This window comes from Hibiscus syriacus, unplaced genomic scaffold (assembly GCF_006381635.1).
Source record: "Hibiscus syriacus cultivar Baekdansim isolate YM2019G1 unplaced genomic scaffold, ASM638163v2 tig00112530_pilon, whole genome shotgun sequence".
Taxonomy (NCBI): Eukaryota; Viridiplantae; Streptophyta; class Magnoliopsida; order Malvales; family Malvaceae; genus Hibiscus; species Hibiscus syriacus.
Genome location: NW_024063358.1, coordinates 1257770 through 1281041, shown reverse-complemented (window position 1 = coordinate 1281041; position 23272 = coordinate 1257770). Strand labels below are relative to the sequence as shown.

Below are 23272 nucleotides of genomic sequence, written 5' to 3'. Positions count from 1 at the left end.
AATCAAACAGACACAAGGTATCTCAAATGCAAGTGTTACAAACTTTTATCTCAAACCAAACTCCTGCTAAGAAAACTGGTAATTATTCCCTAAAATGGAAAAAAAAAGTGCAGACATATCAAATTCTACAACTGAAAGAGTGTGTTTCATGACAATCTTTATTCAAAGGCACCAACTATTTGAATTGTCAACTTCAGTGAAAGCTTCCAGCATGGATAGAACATCATCTTCCGCACAAGAAAATAATCTTTAGATTGCTACTTAGAACATGCGTTTGACATCAAAAGCATATAAACTTACGAAGGGTTGCGTGTGATATGGTATCCAGGAGCTTGAGCTGTGGAAATTTATCCTAAAATTTGAATTTTTTTTAAAATTATTATTTATTTTAAAATTTTATTAATATTCATATGTATAAATATTTAATATTATTAATATATATCTATCCTCAAAAAATATTTTTTTAGATATCACTACCTAGGGCTAGGAGTACATTAACTCATGACTATGTCAAAATATCATTATGTGATGTTATATGTGAAACTATAACCGAAAATTACGTACGATCAGTTTATATTGAACGTCGTTTCAGGTACTGATCACCTCCCAAATACAAGTTCAAACCTCCATTTTTTTTTACGATAGATCCGGCTCGTTGTATCATTCGTAGTCCTAATGAATGAGAACTATAAATTTTAAAATTATTTCTATTTAATTAGTTTCTTCATATTTATATGTAGGAATGAGATGAAGAATATTCATCTTAAAAAAAGTAATATGAATAAATATTATTGATTAAAATCACGAATAACGTGATAAGTCGTGATTATCTAATAATTTTTTTCACTTGTTTAGTTATATAGATTACTATATATGCATATATATCCTCAACTCCCTTGTTTCCATCAGTATCCATGTCCGATTTTCTTCTCTTTTCCCTTCTTTCCTTCTGTTTTTTCTGCACTTCATCGTCTACCACCCGCCACTGCGTTCAAAACCTACAACAGGGAGCTCACGGTTTCTGTGTTTCCTCCTCAAACTACTCCAATATCCGCCTTGCATGCAAATCCACGCGCTTCCCATGGCTTTGCGAGACCTCCCTTTCGCAAACTTCCCTTCTCCCGGCTAATCCAACCTCCCTCGATTTCATCCGATCAGCCCTTTCCGTTTCTTACGATAACCTCAAAACGGGACAGTCCATGGTGAAATCCATCCTCGAGTCCTCGGAAGGCAACCTGAACCGCACCACCGCCGCCACCGCCTGTGTGGACATCCTTTATTACTCCGACTACCGCATCAGGTCGACGAATGATTCCCTGACTCGAGGAAAGATCAAGGACGCTCGTGCATGGATGAGCGCCGCCCTTGTCTACCATTACACCTGTTGGAACGCGCTCAAGTACGTGAACGACACCAAACTGATCGACGAAACGATGGCGTTCCTGGACGAATTGACGCGACACACTAGCAACGCGTTGAGCATGATAGTGGCTTACGATAATTACGGCAAGGACATCTCCACATGGGTCCCTCCCAAGACGGAACGGGACGGGTTTTACGAGAAGGTGTCGGGTGGGACGGAGCTGCGGTCTAAAGGCGGTGTACCGTCGAACATGAAGCCGGATGTAACGGTGAGTAAAGACGGCAGCGGAGGGGATTATAAGACGGTGCAAGAGGCCGTGAACGCCGCACCGGACAATCCAGAGAGTACACGGCGTTTCGTGATATATATAAAGGAAGGTGTGTACGAAGAAACGGTGAGGGTGCCGTTTGAGAAGAGAAATGTGGTGTTTTTGGGTGATGGAATGGGTAAAACCATTATTACCGGTTCTTTAAACGTGAAGATGCATGGAGTCTCCACTATTACTTCTGCTACCGTCGGTGAGTAACAACCATAACCATCCTCTCCTCTTCCTTTTGCTTAAACTTCTAATGTGATTTGGTTGTTGCAGGAATTAGTGGTGATGGATTCATGGCAAGAGGCCTCACAATCAGGAACACAGCAGGCCCCGATGTGCACCAAGCAGTGGCCTTCCGATCAGACAGTGATCATTCCGTCCTTGAAAACTGTGAATTCATAGGCAACCAAGATACTGTCTTTGCTCTCTCTCTCCGCCAGTTCTACAACAAGTGCCGTATTCAGGGGAACGTCGATTTCGTCTTCGGGAACTCGGCCTCGGTGTTCCAGGATTGCGAAATCTTGGTTGCTCCCCGGCAGTTAAACCCCGAGAAAGGTGCCAACAATGCGATCGCAGCTCTCGGTCGAACAGATCCTGCTCAGTCAACTGGTCTGGTTTTCCAAAACTGCTCCATCGATGGAACCAATGAATACATGAGATTCTACCGTAGCAATCCCAAAGTGCACAGGAACTATTTGGGAAGGCCATGGAAGGAGTTTTCGAGGATTGTTTATATAAACTGTGTTATGGAAGATATTATTCATCCGGATGGATGGATGCCATGGGATGGTGACTTTGCTTTGAAGACACTCTTCTTTGGTGAATTTGGGAATACCGGTCCAGGATCCGATCGGTCGAAAAGAGTTGCATGGAGTTCTGAAATTCCATCCCAACATGTACATACGTATTCAGTCCAAAATTTCATTCAAGGAGATCAATGGATTCCATCATCGTCTTGATTCTTTTTCCCATATTAACTATAATTGTATTGCTCAATAATATCTATAACCAACAAAAAATTATTAGATGGATTCGGCTCCCTACGTCGTCATTCGTGATCCTGATTAATAATATTTTGTCATCTCATTTTTTTAATTTAAAATTTTACCTCTTTTCTACGTGTCAATAATAAATGAGCAGTTATTTGAAAGTTATTTTAAAATTAATAGATCATGAATGACATGATGAGCGGACTCCATCAAATAATTTGTCATATTCAACCCATACGTAGGGTTTAGATGAAGGGATTTTGAGAAACAACATCGTTTCATTAAAAATACAAAACCAAACGGATCAATCCAAAGACGAGGCACCAGCAATGACTAGCTATCGAAGAAATCGTTGCATATGAGGTATAAGAGAAGATACTAGTAAGAAAGGATAATGGAGTAAAAAATGTGTTAATATAATATTCGTTAATTAAGCTTAATAAATTAGTATGAACAAATTTTTATGTTCATTTAATAAATGAACGAACATGAATATATATGTTTTATGTTTGTTTATATTGGCTTATAAACTCATTTATTGACTCTTTAATTTATATTCATGAACAAACATGTTTAATGACTCTTTTAGAAGCCATTTATCTGGTTCTCCTTTTTTAATTTTTATATTTTAAATATTGGTGGAAATAGAGATTAAATTGAACACATGATGAAATTTAAAGTTTAAATTGTGAATCTTAAAGAGTTTAAGTACTAGTGTTATAATTTTACCATTTTTTTTTTTTGCAAATAAAACAGTCAAACTGAAAACTCAAACACATAAATAAACGTTAAATGGTTAAAAATAAAAAAACGAATACGAATATGTTATTAAAAATTTAAATAAACACTAATTAAATATAAATACCTTCAAAAAATAGATAAATAAACATAAACTTATTAATTTAAGCTAAATTCATTTATACTCCATTCTTGCGAGAAATTCGCAATTCTCCTCCGATTCTCTCGCGAAAGAAACAATCTTCGTTAACGTTGAAAAACAATTGCTATCAAGTTGTTTGGCCAAGAGTTTGACCTGATCTTGAGAAGGAACGACTGAGCTGGCCGCTGCCAATTCGGCGTCGACTTGACGCCGAGCAACCGAGTCGAACCAGATCTGTAAATTCCTCTTAGGAACGAATTCTTTGCTTTGAAAAACTTGCATTGTGGCCGGACACGTGTTTTTGCCGCTGTCTAGCCACGGTTGGATGCTGGTTCGGTCGTAAGTTACGGCGGTGCAGAAGCTCACTGGGGATTTCATCACGTCCAGCGATATCGAACACCTGAAAAGACTCGGAACCGTAATGTACAAATCATCTCTTATTGTTTCTTATTTCTTTTACCCGTTTGGACGGCAAGAAAGTGAGAGATAAAAAGGAAAATTCAGAGATAAAGTGAAAGAAAATAAAAAAAACGAAAGAGTGAGAGGTGGTAGAGGAAGAGCGAGATGCAGGTTTAAAGAAAGAGAGAAGTAGTCAAAGGATAACTGACGTCATTAACTGCTTTTTAGTATTAAATACACAAGCATCCCCAAACTTTATAAATGAATCATTTTAGTCTCTTAAAATTTAAAATATAATAATTTGATCACTAATTACAAGTGTCAATGTATAATAATGAATTGGTCATCCTATAGTATTTATTTGGTTTTCTTATTAATTTTAGAGTTTTCTCTCGTTGGTATGTCGCTCATCTCTATTTCTTTTCATTTTTATTGATCGACAACGATATTAACTTTAATGTTGGTTGTCGACTACCGATATTCTTTATTATCCTTTTATTTCTTTTGTTTTTTTTTAATTTTCAATAAGTCTATTTGTATGACACGTTTTTCCTATCGATATGGTTTTTTCGATCATTTGATCGTTGTTTTCATTATCTTTTTCTATGAGTTGATTTGACATCATCACAACTAATTAAGATGATGTTTATCTATTATTATTGATCTTCCCTCATTTGGACCCTCGGATTGGATTTGAATATCCATTATGCGTTCATGGATGGTAAAATTAGGCAAATAATGAAAGCAAGATAATTAATTAGCAAAATAAGGCACCTTCAAATTTATTTTGGGAACTAGACCATCTACTACAGTGGTCGTGACGAGTTCCATAAAATATGTTAAAAATTATAACTCATCATATGATATGAAACAAAATTGCATGTAATTTGTCAAACCCACGAGATGAGTTCTAATTTTTAATATATTTTATGAAATTCGTCATGCACAAGTAGTCTAGATCACAAAAGAATTCTCAACCACATCTATATTTCAAAAAAAATTCTTGTATGTATTATTTCCCTAATTATATCGTTCATGGATAGTTTTTCACGTCACTCGAATCTGATTTACGGTTTGTTGGTAGTCTTTAAGTAGCTTGATCCCCTTTTGTATTTCGTTTGTCGATGCGATCATATATGTTTATATCTATCTTTGTTCAAGTTTCTTGATTAGGTTTTAATTTTTCCTTGTATAGTCCTTATGTGATCTTAAGTTGCTAGTTTTGTTTCGATTATTATAGAAAATTATCCTAATTATATGCTTAATTTACAATTATGATAGTAACTCTTTATTGTAATTGGAATACTTTTTATTTTGAATAAAACTAGTGGTTTCTATAAAAAAAAACACTTATTTATTTATAAAAAATGAAAATTAAGAAGCATAAAGTTATATAACTTTTCAATAGTACTTACAACATAAATGACATATGCTAACCTATAATATCGACATTTTCTATTGAGCAATATTTTTACTAAATAATATGATTATCAGACAAATATTTATGTATTTTTTGTTTTATGTGTATTTCTTTGTGCTTTGTAACATGGTTATCAAAACCGGACCGGACTGGTCAGTTCAACCGATTGAACCGTGAACCGGTAGTCTGTCCGGTCCGGTTACCTCACAAAACCGAGCTGGTAATGAACCGACTGAAAATCGGTAAAATCAAGGTGAACCGACTGAAAACCGACAAAATCGGTTTGAACTAATAGTTCACTTTTTTTCTTTTTAAAAAAATTAAACCAAACGACGTCGTTTGTTCAACGAGCCAAGTCAAATTCAAGTATTGCTGAGCTCGACTCGAACTCGAAAACTTTAAAAGTAAGCTCAACTCGACTCAAAAACTCACGAGCTAAAAATTATCAAGTTCAACTCGAACTCGAAATATAATATTAAAACTTGAACTCAAAAAGGCTTGAACTCAAAAAAAAATTAGAAGTTCGATTGAAGCATAAAATTTGAGCTCAATTGAAGCGAAAGAATAGTTCGCTCTGTGCTCACCAAAAGGCTCTATGATTTTGAATGTCAAATTACTTATATTATTTATAGAAGTAAGTTGGGATGATCTTCTATGTTTCTTAGCCATGTGGGATTGTTTTGTTCTCATATTTTTACTCTTTAAACTTTTGGGATGCTCTTTTATGTTTCTTAGCCACGTGGGATTATTTTTTTAAAAAAATTAAACCAAATGACATCATTTGTTATGATTTTTTAAGCCCCAATTTTATTTTTTTGATTATATTGTTGGGAAAATAAACCGAGTACAAGTAATTTCCCTATAACCAGATTAGTGAGAATGCGAAATAAAAGTGGAAAAATAATACCCGAAAATTGATAACGGAGTTCAGCCAATTGTGCTTACGTCTCCGGGCTGCTGCAGATCTTTTACTAAGAGAGAAAATTTACAGGTGTTTACAAAACACTCACTACTCACAAGAAAGCTCTCTAGTATAGGAAGAAAGAAATGTTTTGGGATGATTTTGAAGCTAAATGGGTAAGGGTATTTATAGTAGAAACTTAGGGACTAATCTTTGAAAATACCCTAAAGTGCAATGACTAAAGTGAATTTACCCATTCCTATTTTCAACAAACATCTACCAAAATTTTACCAAACTTTGAAAAACATTTTTCAAAGAAACATTTACCAAACTTTGAAAAAAAAACATTTTCCAAAGTTGGTTGCCAAACTTTGAAACTTTTAACAATCTCCCACTTGAAGACTGATTTTAATATGTCTTCACACCTCGATCAATGCAGCAGCATGTCTGGTCTTGTTATTCTAGCATGCCAACTGAAGTTGAACACAACTTCAGTTTATCCGTAGTCACCGTCTTTGTCAACATGTCTGCCGGATTTTGAGCTCCACTAATCTTTTCAAGTTTCAAAATCCCATCTTCCAGAAGAGACCGGATAAAATGATATCTCAATTGTATGTGCTTTGTCCTGGAATGAAAAGACGGATTCTTTGCTAGATGAATAGCACTTTGACTGTCGCAATACAAGATATTGTTTTCTTGTTTCTTGCCTAACTCTTCCAAGAAACTTTGGAGCCAAACCATCTCCTTGCTGGCTTCCGTAACAGCGACATATTCTGCTTCAGTTGTGGAGAGAGCAACTATCTTCTGTAGTTGAGAAACCCAACTCACTGCAGTTCCTCCTAGAGTATAGACATACCCTGTAGTGCTCCTTCTGATGTCGACATTTCCGGCTAAGTCAGCATCTACATAGCCTGTCAGTATCATATCTCCACCTTTGAAACAAAGTGCTTTGTTTGTGGTACCCGAAGATATCTGAGGATCCATTTGACTGCTTCCCAGTGTACCTTGCCCGGATTATTCATGTACCTGCTAACAGCTCCCACTGCATGAGCAATATCTGGTCTGGTACAAACCATGGCATACATCAGACTTCCAATTGCTGAGGCATACGGCACCTTCACCATGTGTGCACGTTCTTCCTCCGTCTTTGGTGATTGGTCTTTGGAGAGTCTGAAATGAACACCTAAAGGTGTACTTACTGGTTTAGCATCTTGCATGTTGAACCTGGAGAGTACTTTGTTGATGTACTCAGCCTGTGATAACATCAAAGTCCCCGACTTTGTGTCTCTCTTGATCCTCATCCCAAGAATCTGCTTTGCAGCGCCCAGATCCTTCATAGCAAACTGCTTCGACAATTTTTGCTTCAAGTGTATAATCTCTTGCATGTCTGAGCCTGCAACGAGCATGTCATCAACGTACAATAATAAAATAATGAAGCTGTTGTCGAACCTCTTGATGTAGCAACAATGATCTGCTTGGCATCTGATAAAACCACTGCTACTCATGAAACTATCGAACTTCTTGTACCACTGTCTAGGAGCTTGTTTTAAACCATACAAGCTCTTTTTCAACCTGCATACCAGGTTTTTCTTGTCTGCCTCTATGAAACCTTCTGGCTGCCTCATATAGATTTCTTCCTCCAAATCACCATGAAGGAAAGCTGTCTTTACATCTAACTGCTCAAGATGTAAATTCTCTGCAGCTACAATTTTCAACACCAGTCTGATTGTAGACAATTTTACGACTGGAGAGAAAATTTCATTGTAGTCAATACCTTCTTTTTGCTGAAAGCCTTTGACAACCAATCTTGCTTTGTAGCGTTTGCTCCCATCGTGCTCTTCTTTGATCCTGTAAATCCACTTGTTGTGGAGCGCTTTCTTGCCTGGTGGTAATTCAGCTAATTCCCATGTCTGATTTGACATAAGCGAGTCCATCTCATCTTTCATGGAAAACTCCCACTTGACTGAATCCTCCACTTGCATTGCTTCATCATAGCACTCTGGTTCACCATTGTCAGTCAGCAACAAGTAGTGTAAAGAAGGAGAATACCGTTGGGTTGGTTTAGGAATTCTGGAGGAGCGTCTCAGTTCTGGTGTGCCTGGTTCTTCTTGAACTGCTTCAGGATTGATCTGAACATCATTTCCAGAAATCTCCTCGAACTCAGCAAATTCCTTTGTTTCAGCTTCGGTATTACTTGATTCTGCGGTTGACCTATCTTTGTACATCACATTTTCATTGAAAATGACGTCTCTGCTTCTGATGATCTTCCGATTTTCATAGTCCCAAAACCGGTAACCGAACTCATCACCGCCATAACCAACAAAAGCACATTTGTTGGACTTAGCATCAAGCTTACTTCTTTCAGCAGAGTCTATGTGTACATAAGAAATACAACCAAACACTCTTAAGTGTGAAAGGTTTATTTCTTTCTTGCTCCAAACTTCCTCTGGTATTCTGCCATCCAAAGGAACTGAGGGCCCACGGTTGATCAAGTAAGCTGCAGTGTTGATTGCTTCAGCCCATAGAAATTTGGGCAAGCCGGCATGTATCCTCATACTTCTGGCACGTTCATTCAGAGTTCTGTTCATGCGCTCTGCTACACCATTATGTTGCGGTGTCTTGGGAATTGTTGTCTCCATCTTGATCCCATTGTTTGCGCGGAAATCTCTGAATCTACTGTCTCTGTACTCTCCTCCATTGTCAGACCTCAACCGCTTGACTTTCAAACCAGTCTCATTTTCCACCATGGCCTTCCATTTTCTGAAGATATCGAAGACTTCTGATTTCTTCTTCAGAAAATAAACCCACACCTTCCTTGTTGAATCATCGATGAAGGTGACATAATATAGTGAGCCTGCAAGAGATGGAACTGGGGATGGTCCCCATACATCAGTATGAACCAATTCTAACCTTTCTGTCTTGGGTGTCTTGCCAATCTTTGCAAAACTGACTTTCTTTTGTTTGCCAAAGATGCAATCCTCGCATAGTCCGACATCTACATTCTTTAGATCTGGCAGCTTCCCTTTTGACAAAAGTGTCTTCATCCCTTTCTCGCTCATATGGCCAAGCCTTTGGTGCCATAGGTTTGATTTTCCATCAGCATCTGCTACTGCAATGATATTCTCTAAATTTGAGGTTACATAGAGAGTACCAGTCTTCTTACCACGAGCAATGACGAGTGCTCCTTTGGTAATCTTCCATTCACAGCCTGAAAAGGTTGTGCTATATCCTTCTCCATCAAGCTGTCCAACAGAAATCAGATTTCTTTTGAGGCCAGGAATATGTCTCACTCCTGTCAGCTTCCAGGTGGTCTGGTTTGGCAACTTTAGTCGGATGTCTCCTTTTCCGACGATCTTTAAGGTTTCATCATCAGCAAGATGAACCTTCCCAAAATCACCACTGACATAGTTCTCCATGATTTCTTGGCATGGGGTGGAGTGGAAAGATGCCCCTGAATCCAAGATCCATGATTCAATCGGACTGTTGACGCTTAGAATCATGGCATCACCTGTCTCCTCTGTCACGTTGGCAGATTCCTGTGCACCGGTATCTTTCTTCAGTGCTCGGCAATCTCTTTTAAAGTGACCTTTCTTGCCACAATTATAACAGGTAAAATCTTTCTTTCCCGTTCTAGATTTTTCCCGTCTGGATTTTGATCTGCCACGATTTGAATATCTTTCTGAAGTTCTTCCTCTAGACTCCGTGTGCAAGGCTGATGAGGTTGATGCTTCACCCGATTCTCTCCGTCGAATTTCTTCACTCAGTACCAGATCCCGAACATCGTCGAATTTTAATTTGCTGTTTCCCGACGAACTGCTGACTGCTGTAACAGTAGCATTCCAACTGTCTGGTAGAGATGATAAGAGAATTAAAGCTCGAACTTCATCATCGAACTCAATTTCCACTGAACTCAACTGGGTTGTGATTGTGTTGAGTTCATTTAGGTGTTGTGCCACCGATGCCCCTTCCGTCATCCGCAAATTGAATAATCGCCTCATCAAATGAACTTTGTTTGAGGCCGATGGCTTCTCATACATACTGGAGAGAGCCGCCATAAGACCCGCCGTGGTCTTTTCCTTTGCTATGTTGAAAGCAACATTTCGGGACAACGTCAGTCGGATGACTCCGAGGGCTTGTCGGTCGAGAAGAGCCCAGTCTTCATTCTTCATGCCCTCTGGTTGCTTTCCTGAGAGAGGTTGATAAAGATTTTTCTGGTACAGAAAATCTTCAATCTGCATCTTCCAAAAGCCAAAGTCCGCACCATCGAACTTTTCAATTTTCACCTTCCCTTCGTCTGCAGCCATCGCTTCCACTCGAATCTGGCTTCTTTTGGATCGTTTTTGACAATTCTTGCGAACCACCGTGTATTAGAACACCACCGTCGACAAACTCGTATCGCCGACCGAAATTTCACTATTCACGAAATTCACTATTCACATGAATAGTAATGAATAGTAACCTCGCAGAAAAATTGACAAAATTCACAACCAAAAGCTCTGATTACCAGTTGTTGGGAAAATAAACCGAGTACAAGTAATTTCCCTATAACCAGATTAGTGAGAATGCGAAATAAAAGTGGAAAAATAATACCCGAAAATTGATAACGGAGTTCAGCCAATTGTGCTTACGTCTCCGGGCTGCTGCAGATCTTTTACTAATAGAGAAAATTTACAGGTGTTTACAAAACACTCACTACTCACAAGAAAGCTCTCTAGTATAGGAAGAAAGAAATGTTTTGGGATGATTTTGAAGCTAAATGGGTAAGGGTATTTATAGTAGAAACTTAGGGACTAATCTTTGAAAATACCCTAAAGTGCAATGACTAAAGTGAATTTACCCATTCCTATTTTCAACAAACATCTACCAAAATTTTACCAAACTTTGAAAAACATTTTTCAAAGAAACATTTACCAAACTTTGAAAAAAAAACATTTTCCAAAGTTGGTTGCCAAACTTTGAAACTTTTAACATATATTTATATAATTATATTTATTATTTAATATGTTTTACCTTAAATATTATGTTGTAGTTGATTTGAATCATTTTGTTTCACTTGATTTTATGGTTTTTAATTTATAAATGTTATGACTTGTGATATTTTTATACCTTTTAATATTGTAAACTTAAAAAAAGTATTACATATATATTAATATTGCTTTGAATATTATGTAAAATTAAAAAATATTATTTTATATAAAATCCGGTTGAACCCGGTTGAACCAGTGAACCAATACCTTCACCGGTTCAATGTCCGGTCCGGTTTTAAAAACATTGTTTTGTAATGATGTATGATAACCTTATGATTTATTCTTTCGTGTAAGAAATTTACAAATAATAATAATAATAAAAACAAGGTTCTTAAATACTCCATCCATGATACATATACATAGACTTAAATCTAGAACTTAAAAGTTTTCAAAATTTCTCCCATTACATTGAATAAAGACATCATTGATTGACAATGCATGTTTTCATAATCATATAAAAAGGTCATATATATGTAAAAGTTAAAAAATTGAAATATATTGGTTACTTTTCTAAGATTTGAGGAAAGTTTGAGGATCATAATTATAGTTAATTCCTTTTTTTTTAATATTCCCCATTTTTGGGTAAATTATGCATTTAGTACCTCATCTATTAGTTTTGGTCCATTTTAGTATCTAAACTTTAAATATTTTCATAAAAAACCTAAAGTTTAGTTTTTGTTTCATTTTAGTACATCGTCTTTAAAAACTTTAGTTTTTGTTTCATTTAAGTACTCCGTTCAAAATTTAACGTTAAGTTTTGAAAAAATTGAAAGGCTAGATCCTAAAACGAACTAAAATTGATACTTCATATACTAAATGTGTTACGTTTTCAACGAAGAATAACTAAAATGAAATGAAATGAATTTTTTTGAAATTTAAGTACTAAAATGAAACAAACTGATAATTTAAGTATTAAATACATATTTTACCCTTTTATTCGTTCTTTTTGAGTCGTTAGTCAAAGTAGAATTATTTTTTTAATTAAACTAACGTGATTATAAAATAATATCTGTTATAAATACTCTCAATCATTTGATAATAAACAATTAATCACTTTACTGCAATCGTTATTGTCAAACTCATAATTTCTAAAAATAACACCAATTACTTTAATTAGGTAAGTTGGTTCTTCAAAAGAAAATAAAGTTTTGAAAATGGGGCATCTTTAGGGGCATGTGGTTCGGATTTTGAAATTTAAAATATGAGCCGTAGGACGAATGCCATAAATAACTCAACGAAAAATGAACGGTTGCTATCAGACTCGGAAGAAATAAATGCGTAAACGGGGTGGCGGGCCCACTTGATGGTTCGGTCGGTCGGTCGTGATTGCATCATTTCAAAGTGTGTAAATCCGTGGGCCTTTGGATCTTGGAAGCCCATTTTTATGCCTTTTCTTTAAAAAATCAAATGAAACCGCCACATGTTGGGTGATGTTTGGTTAATGGTTCAAAGAGAGTACAGATTCGAATAATACATATATATTTGGTTGCCTTGCACAATTCCAAGCCTTTGTCCTATCTAATCTAAGACTAATCTAAGACTAATCTAGACCGTACACCTGACTCTGATCGATGAATTTTTCAGTGATATTTTTTTTGCATGCAAAAAAATTCAAATCTGAAACCTGATTTAAACAATATCAATTACTTATCACTTGAACCAACCCTATTAGTTCTCGATTCCTATGTTAGGTTTCAAACATTGGAGAAAATTCTTACTTTATATTTTTAACTTTATTATTTTATAATTTTAGTGCACCTAATATAATATATATTTATTTTATATGATATAAAAGGATGCCTATCTAAAAATATAAAAATTCTACAAAGGTCAATGAGTAACGATGAACACCACTAATTTGATTTATAAAAATTTAAAACTCTAAAGGACTCAATATGATTATAAATTAGTTGAAAATTTAAAGATAAATTATTTAAAATAAAAGGTAAATTATACCAATGATCACTTAACTATTGTCTCTTTTTATTTTGACCACCATTTTTGAAATTTTTTGAACCATGTAACTCAACTATCTAAACGTATTCAATTAAGACACTTTCCGTTAATTTTTAACGGAAAAGCTGATGTGGCAGTTAAAATATTTAATATTATTTCACAATTGGTCAATGTTACTTATATATTCTATCAATTTGGTCCTATTTTTAATAAATTAAAATAAACTTAACCCTCTAATCAAATGGTGCAAAAATAGTATTTATTTATCTTATTATTTCAATTTGTAGGAAAACAAACAAGAAAGAAAATAAAATAAAACTTACAATTTTTTTTTACAATTTTTTTTTTGAAAAATATAACTTTCAAAAAATTGATTTCATTTTTGAGAAATTAAAAAAATTAAATATCAAATGCTTTGATTTCAAAAACACATAATCAAATTTTAAACTCTTAAAAATTAATAAAAAAATTAAATTATACTTATAATGCGATGCATTAGGTAAAAATAAAGTTATAATACTTTGATACATGAGTAATAAAAAATAAATATTTTAAAAAATCTAAAAGTAATTACAAAATAAAATAAAGCATCTAATTTAAACTCCTAAAATCATTGAAATATATCATTTAAACACGTGACTTTGTCACGCTAATTGTCTTGCGTGTATCAATGTAAAATATAATATTTTTAGCTAAAAAGACGAAGAACCTAGAGAAATGTTGGCACATCTGATCATAAAACATTGGCATATTTATTTTACTTTATTATTAAAAATAATAAAAGCCGATAAAGAGAAAAGAAAAATTGTACTGGTTGACATTAAATTGGATTCCTTTCCAATTAACTACTTTGGCATACTTGAGGGTTAAATTTATTAAAATTATGACCAAATTAATAGAATATATAAGTAACAATGATTAAATGTGTAATTATACCAAATATTTTAATTGCTACATCATCTTTTCCATGAAATACAAGTGGTTTTATTGAATGCATTTAAATAGTACTTGAGTGACTTGATTGACAAAATTTCAAAAATGATGGTCAAAATAAAAAGGGACAATAATTAGGCGGTCAATGATATAGTTTACCTATAATTTTCAATAATTTACCTTTAAATTTTTAACTAATTTATAATTATACGTTGAGTACTGAAATTTTAACGTTTTATAATTTAATTTATCAGTGCTCATCATCACTCGTCGAGTGTGGAAGGAAGAATCATTCCTAAAAATAAATTGTAATTTTAAGTATTAACTTTAAAAGAACACTATTTGGGTAAAGGGCTCACCCATCTAGAGGTATTTATTGAGCGAGTCAATCGTCAATTGGATAATACTCAATTTATGCTCGTTAAAAAAAGAACTAAAACTTAAGTCGAATTAATTCTAGTCGAAATTTTATCAAATTTTAACACACTTCTAATTACTCACCTCATTAATCACCCCTACACAGTAACAAGCACCAAAAGCTTGACATGATGGGTGTTTAATTATTACTCTTTTTTTACTACAAACTTTTTCCTTTAGTTGTATACACAAAGTTTTTCTTTATTTCAAGCATTAGAAAGATAATAATTTCTTTTATGTAAATGTATGAATATGTATAGAATTTCCATTGTACGTTGGATTAATATCTGTAATTATATATATATATATATATATATATAACATAAGATATTATTATAAAATATAATATAAAAGTTTAAATGATTAATTATATTATACTTATTATAAGTATCATAATGTCATGAAAATAAAAACACGGAACTCGTAAATTATATTTATAATTTATTGAGAGACAAAATTATAAATACTTATAATTCGATTTAATATTCAATTTATATCAAGAGATATTAGTCCCCAAGAAACAGATTAATTTGTATTACTCGTAAACCATTAGAGAGTTTTTACGATAATAACAATTTTATCTTATTAGAATATCACAACCACCTTTTAAATAATATCTGACAATAAATTCAGGTACTCTTCGTAATTTAGTATTATATTATTAGTGATTTGATATGATTAAATTTTAGTGAAAATTTATATTAGCTAAAAAAATTAAACAACTTTTGAACTTTCATTAATTATGAAAAAAAAATTGCTGTCCCTTTTTCCAATATGTATGGGGTAAGGGGGAGGTAAGATAGTAGGCTACCCCCAACACCAGGTTGAGAGCAGCTTCCGTAAGAGACCTCCGAATTATGAAATGCCCTCCGTAAGACTCGATCCCACGACCTTAAGGTTAAATTTCAAAATAAAAATGTAGATGTATCATGTGAACAATGCATATTTTCGAGTGAACATAATAGTTTTTATAACATCATAAAAGAATAGTATTATATAGTATCAAAATAAACAGGAAAAAATGATAAATAATAATAATGCGAACAGGTGTATATGCTTTAGATGATCTATTATTCAACCCAAGAAGTTCATCTATAAAAAGGTTGAGTCACCGGTGGGGAGAAAAAGAAAAGCCAGTTGTCGTAGGTTAGAGCATTATGTAAGTGGGCCTGATTTATTAAAAGCAAGATACGGGCTTGAAGAAATAGTCCAGCCTTTGCCATTGAGCTGCATCATTACCTTAGCTAGGGATTGAGTTCGACGGGTTTTGATATGATCCGATCTTATAAGATTGTATTTTTTAATTTGAGTTTCATTCGAGTCAGATTGGACTTTGTAAAAGATGAAATCAGGTGAGATTCGGGTTTGGGATGAAAAACAACCGGCTAGACCTAGGATAATTGTATATTTTTCTTCTATATAATATCTTTCAGTATATTTTTCAAATAGATCCTTATTTTGCAATAAAAGTACTAGATGTATATTTTTAACCTACAATTTTAATTTCATTTCATGTCAAGTGAAATTTCCCTAAATTCGAATTGAATTGAGCGTTGGATATAATATTCGGGTTGAATTCAGATCAACTAAAAATATAACCCAATATTATGTTTTTATTAGAAAAAACTTTAAACCGAATAAATAGAGAGAAAGCTACATACTAATGCAAAAATGCTTAAATTATTTTTTTCTAAATTTACATTTGCATTAAATCATTTTTGTTTTTAATTTTTATCCACAAGCATTCACATTATATGATTATTTTTTATATTAATGAAATTAAAATCACGAAATGAATAAATTTAAACAAGATTATATAACAATGAGCAATTTTCTATTTTTATTTAATTCTTTATTATTTTTTACAATGTGTACATATTTTATATTTTAAATAACAATAAATTAAAAATATCGGATAATCAATTTTCTATTGATTTGAAAGATTTTTTTCTTATAAATATTTATAGAAAAAGATTTTAAAACTTTATAAATTAAATTCAGAAGATCATAAGACCAGTAATATTATCAAAATAAAATATAAAAAGGAAATTGAATTCATTGTGACTGATATGATTATGATTATGATTATGAGGGGCCAAAAAGATGTCTCACATGAATTATAATGCATGATTACTTTTATTCTTACAATTACAACTTTTTATAATGCAATATTTACTTCATAACAATGTACAATGATAGGGTAAATTACATGTTTAGTACTCTAACTATCATTTTTGTTTTATTTTGATCGTCCAACTATTATCTTTTTCAAAAACACACCTAACGTTACGTTTTTAGTATCATTTCAATCATCAACCGTTAAAAAATTAACAAAACTGTTGATGTAACATTTTTTGAAAAAGTCCAATGATGATGCGGCATTAATAACTTAATATTTTATCCGAATTTAGAGATTGAATCAATATTCATTTAAATTTTGTGGATCAAATTAAAAATTAATTTTCTTTACTAATGCAACATGTCAACAAACTAGTTGCATTCAATGCTACAATAATTAAAATATTATAAAATGATAATAAAAATGATTAAAATATATTTTTTAAACTTAATGGCCAAAGCCGAAAAATATTGTAAAATTATAAAATATTTTGTGCGTTTATTATAGCAATCTCATATTATTATTTTATTAATCTGAGATAAATACAACATAATATTTGTTTAAAGATAACCCTCAACCATTTGACATCGACCGCTCATATTCCTAACATTCATTGTGCTCAAATCCGAAATCTAAAATAAATTACAACAATTTTTTATCACCGAGATTGCTTAATTCGTGCATTTTATATTTAATTTTTATTACAAACTTATGTCAATTAATGATGTCAAAATTTACAAGAAGGCTTAATCATAATATAAATGATACTATATTCATTGCAATATATACATAATTGGTCACCCCTAAAAATATTATTTTATACATTGCATGGGATGCTCGTGATATATGGGAAAAGTATATAAGATGAAAAGCTGCAAATTGATTTCAAATTTGTTTTTCAGAGCTTCACGAAAATAGTAATGTGGGACTGTACGGTGAAAAGGGCTTGTAAATTGTAATGGGTAAAAATAAATTGTCCTCCTGCTGTCTCAGAGTTTTCTCACTTGTCTTGCGTCAATGTCCTTGTTTTATTACTATTTCTTTCCCAAAAAATTACACTTTCCATTTTCATTTTAAACCTTAATTTATCAAAAATAAGACTAAAATTTGAAGGAACAAAACTTTAAGGAAAATATTTTGTTTATTATTAAGACCGCTCTTTAAGTTTTAGATTTGATATTTTTCTTTTATTGGTGTTGGTATATTAAGCTCTTAATATTATTGACAAGTCTTGTGCACAAGGATGGATAAAGGGACAGCCGCAGGGACGAAGTTAGGATCTAATATTTTTTTGTGGTTTCCCTCTAGTTTCAAAGTCTCTTCCTGATTAATTTGGACTGATCTGGTTCGTACATTTAGTTTTGGTGGGTGAGTCTCCTAGCGGAATTTTTTTTACATACACAATGACTCGAATCTGAGACATTGCTTAAGCGATATCAATATGCTTATCACTTGAACTAACCCAATTAGTTAGCTATGATCCAATATTAAGGGGTCAACATTATTTTATAGAATCTATTAAGTATTTAAATCTAAAAATTGAGAGGGACAAAAGCTTTATTTGACTAATATTTAAATCGAAAAGACCTAAAATGTTGTTATACCAAAAAATTTTAGAGGCACGATAATCCCTCCCAGCCCCTATATAGCTTTGGCTAGCGATGATGGTCAACTTTTAAAATTTTAAATTTTTATATAATTTAGATATTTTTTATCGATAATATATTTTTATCTCTTAAAATTTTATAAATTTATCTTTTAACATCGAATCTAAGTACGATATCGTTGTGTGATTTTAGCTATTGGTTTTTTCTTCCTAAGAAAAGGGATGATTTCAAGTCATGGGGAGGTGAAGCTTCTGTTCAAGACATTGCAGAAGATTTTACAGATCATGGAAAAGGGAATCATGTGACACAACAGCTGTTGAATATCAATGTTCGAAATGGGTTCAGGCTGAGTACTGTAGGGTACCCTGCAATTGTAAAGAGCCAGGGAAGGACGCGTTTATTTACTGTTAGGGCACATTGATAGAGCTGTGTTGTCCCTTGAATTAAGGCAATTCACCATACCTACACATTATTTGTATTGTACGTATTTGTAAGCACATAGTAGTAGTAGTAGTGTGTGTGTGTGTATTGTGCAGGAAAACTTCAAATCAGAAGCCTGCAAAATATGGGGTCTAAAACAACAGTAGTAATTTCACTTGTAGTCGGCCATTAATGTGAAGTGGGCATTCACCTAATCAAGTAAAAGGAAAAAGGGGTAAATTATACTATAGATCACGTAATATTTAGTAGGATTATAAGTGGATAATTTGATTTTATAGATTATTAATGATCATTATATTTATAGATTGTAACGAAAAAGTCACTCAACACTTAAGTGCTTAGTGGTCTTAGTTTTCTAGTTATAATTGAATAATATGATTGTTATATTCGATAAATAAAATGATTTAATTGTTTATTGAAATCAACAAATAGACTTGCCTAATTATTATAATCGATAAATAGAGTGACTTGATTATAAGTAGGGTGATATGTTTAACCGATAAATGTAATGACTTGTTTGCAACCTTTTTAAAATTCAATAACCTATTTATAATCATACTAATAATTCAGTGACCATGTGAAATAAAATCCCACAATCTGTCAAAGAGCCAACCTTTGCTTTTATATTCATAAAATCCTCTCCTCTCCAAGTGTTCAAATCTTTATACTTTTTTGCTTCTTTTTTCATTCTCCAACTTCTAAAACATAAACCCATTAGTGCCTGCTGGTTCAATCCAAAATCACATATGATCAAAGCCAAAACTCAGCTAAACAAGCCTACCCTTTGATGGTCATGATGGTTCGATGTACAAGGCAACTGCTTCTTCTTCTCTGGTTCTTCTTGATCTTCACTTCCATTGCACGCCATTGCCATGGCTCGAGATTAACCAGCAACGTTTTCAAAATCAAGCCAAAATCTCAGCACAAAGGTCACTTCTTGGGGTTCTTGCCTAGACGTTTCCCTATTCCAGCTTCTGCTCCTTCCAGGAAACACAATGACCTTGGTTTACAAAACTGGAGATCACCATGAAGATCATACCCAGTTTTTTTTATTATTCTTGATAACACGAAAGCAAACAGGTGATCGAATATAATTTCTTTCTTTCTTTCTTTTCAATTTTCTTATTGAGCAGTTGGTTGAGGTACTGTATATGGTGTTGGTGGTGACATTGTAAGAAAAATGTAAGTGTTCTCCTTTGATGCTAAAATGGAGGAATAGTTTTTTTTTTTAGTGTGAATCAGGTGTTTGATTTTTGCAGCACCTAACCAATTACATGCTATAATTTTAAATAAACAAAAACACACCCCATTGTAAAACAAATTGTCAATTTATTTGAATTTCTTGCACAAGCAATAATTTTATTTGGAGCATGTTTAGGAATAAGTCATTCTTTATCCTCTAATAAAGGAGTATTATTGCCCCTCGATGGAGAAGATTCTTCACCTTATCTTGATGAAGGAGAATCACTGCCGTCGGATGAAGGAGATTGATCTTCACCATCCTCTGGTGAAGGAGCCATATCCACCCCTGGTGAAGGGACAAGTCCTTTAAAAAAGGCTAAAACGATATTATCTTCTTTTCCAGGGGAAATTGCTGCATCATCGACAGTGTTTTTAATCTTTTGGAATGCTTCTTTGACATCTATGCCAAGCTTTTTTAACTCATCGTTTTCTCCATCCGTCTGCTTTGGAGCGTTTCCTGTAGTGCTGATCTTGTTCTTTTCATCTTGTCCCACAATGGGCTTCAGCGAGAAAACAAATAAAGTTGATAGTAGGATAATTAAAGCAATCTTCACCAAATTTTGATCGAAAAATAAATCCAAAAGAACAAGAGTTTATCACTAATGATGTTTAAAGACAAAAATCGGGCGACATTTTATGGTTCTTAACGAGAACTTTACATAGAATTAGGAATGTATTGACTAATCTGCTTCAAAATGACCATACACGAATAAGAGAATTCTCTCAACCATATATTTTTTTATGTTATTGTTGAATAAGAGAATCATGCCACAATGAGTTCCTAAGAAGGACAGAAGTTACACTACCTACGGCATCAACAGTATATTAGTATTTATCACTAAGCTCTAATTTTCTAAACATATGTTTTTTTCTTTTCTAATCATCTTTAGTTAAAAGATCAACTGTAACATTATAGTTTCTAACAGTAAAAACATAACGAGTTAATATTTTGATTCTTTTATCTTAGCTCTATGTCTCCGATCACTGCTGTGCCCTATGACATTTCGCAATTTACTACTTCTACACACATCTCTACTACTTCCTCTATGCGATCAGCTCGTTATCAGTATTGTGACATTCTCTCCAAGTGATTCGAAGGTCCCCCAAAGATCCGTTAACCTCTTCAATGTAGTTGAGTTCCAGCAATGAAGTGGTATACCTGATAGTTCCAACCACGTCGCCTTTTCCACTTGGTTTAGGGATTCCATCTAAAGGGATGATCAGTACTTCCACGAAAATTTCTTTCAGGTATGACCACTGAAGGTCTTCCAGCATGATGAACAGGTCCTCTTCTTTTACTTTGGAGACTTAATAATTTAGTCAAACATATATTTACCTGAAGGGTCGTTGGGAGGGTCAGGATTCAATCTTAGCATTTGTAAATGTCTATGCACCTTGTGTGGCAGATCAAGTGAGGTAATAATTATTTGATGATAAAGAACCGTATAGAGTTTCAAACGTTGTTTACAACCACCAATTACTGATTTCAATGAGACATTTTGATCAAAATGATTTCAAGTGAGGCAGCAGATGCTCCAGGGGAGACAACTGCAACAGATGCTCCAGCGGAGACGACTACATCAACATAAGGTGAAAATATTTCCTCTGATCATCTAAAAAAGATTGGTTCAGATATCAAAGAAGCATTCCAAAAGATTAAAAACTCTGCCAATGAAGAGGCACTTTCCCCTGAACAAGATGAGAATTCTCTTGTGGAAGACTTTTTGAAAGAACTTGCTCCTGGCGAGGATCCTTCATCAGAGGATGGGGAAGAATCTTCTTCGTCAGATGGTCGCGACTCTCCTTCATCAGAGGATGGTAAGGATTCTCCTTCATCAAAGGGGGTTGATGGTCATTCATCAGAAGGAGCTAATAGTCCTTCATTAGAAGGGACTGATGATCTTCATCGGAGGGGGTCGATGGTCCTTCATCAGGAAACAGTGATGCTCCTTCATCGGGAGGTAGTGAAGAACTTACTCCATCCTCAGAGAAAAAAGAATACAGTTTGTTATTAAACACGCAATCTAACGGCATTGAGAAATATATGTATGGGTATAAGTAAAGGCTTTCAAATCTTCATAAAGCCAAAATAAAACCACTCGTTGTACAATAAATCAACAACGAATTTACAATTTAATTACTAAGACATTCAAAATTGAATTCAATGAGCCTTGTTTTTATTTATTTAAATTATAACATTTCATTGATTAGGTTGCCTTGAAACATTTTAGCGGGTGTCCCATGAGTATTGTTTTAATTTATTTTAAATACTGCTTTTTAAATATATTTCTCTCATGTGTCAATTTGGCAATCTTGATCAAACTCTGGACTTTGGTGACGGTTATCACTAAAATGAGGTCCGATCACGAATTTTTTCTCAAAATTGATAAAATTAGATAAAAAAATAATAATCACTTTTAGGAGTTTAGAGACTTTTTCCCGGATTTAAGAGATTTAGGATGTTTGTTCTAAAATTCAAATAATAAAAAATATTATTTTGAGAAGACGAACAATATACCTTAAAACTAGTTTCATCAGACGACTGTCATATGATATCGAAAATTTGTCACAACACTTCTAGTATTACGACTATTGCTTCTACACAATTTTATTAAATTTAGTGAAAACAGTATTGGTTAAAACACTAGCGGCACTTCGTTTTTACACAATGATTAAAAATACTAATGTCATCATAATTTCCCATTAAAATCTTAATTATAGTAATTAATATTCCGTGGAAGTAGGAGTTGCTGTGTTAGCTAGGTTTCATTGTTTGCATGGTTAGTTAATCAACCAGCGCCCCCAGAGGCCCAGACGATCAGGGAGGATTTCCATCATGGGTAGGAAATCAGACTGTGATTGAGAGTGTTTGTGGAAACGACAAGGGTGCATCGAGTGGAAACGGCACGGAGGTTCACGTCTCGCTGAACCCCAATTCAACTGGCAGGCTTTCACCAAGATGATAAGCCGACTAAGAGTGCATTTGGAAGTGAGGATGTGGCTCTGCAAGAGGGGATGTAGTGATTGATAGGAGTGGGCGTATCTCATTATCTAATTCTCTAACCGGGTTCATGATAGTATTGATAATAATATGAGAATATCGGTTATTGTTCGTCTTCTAGGGAACACGATCAAATATCTAGTCTTATGGAACAAACTTAAAGTACTCTGGCAACCTCAAGATAATTTTCAATTGATAGACGTCGGTAACAACTATTATTTGGTTAAACTTGATTGTGAGGAAGGAAATGACCATCCAGCT

The 23272-nt window shown here is 33.6% G+C and overlaps 1 protein-coding gene across 1 annotated transcript; it reads left to right on the top strand.

Moving 5' to 3' along the window:
• Nucleotides 1-914: 914 nt before the first annotated feature.
• Nucleotides 915-2676, top strand: LOC120181620 (probable pectinesterase/pectinesterase inhibitor 51). The gene is made up of 2 exons (XM_039186709.1): nucleotides 915-1881; nucleotides 1953-2676. The coding sequence occupies exons 1-2, from the start codon at nucleotides 915-917 to the stop codon at nucleotides 2636-2638; spliced, it is 1653 nt and encodes a 550-aa protein (XP_039042640.1). The 3' UTR covers nucleotides 2639-2676.
• The last annotated feature ends 20596 nt before the right edge of the window (nucleotides 2677-23272 follow it).

What these genes read in the sequence shown, in the direction of transcription:
- LOC120181620 (XM_039186709.1), top strand. Translation starts at nt 915, where the DNA reads ATGTCCGATTTTCTTCTCTTTTCCCTTCTTTCCTTCTGTTTTTTCTGC. An exon ending in TATTACTTCTGCTACCGTCG is followed by an intron (nt 1,882 to 1,952) that starts GTGAGTAACAAC and finishes TGGTTGTTGCAG; the next exon opens with GAATTAGTGGTGATGGATTC.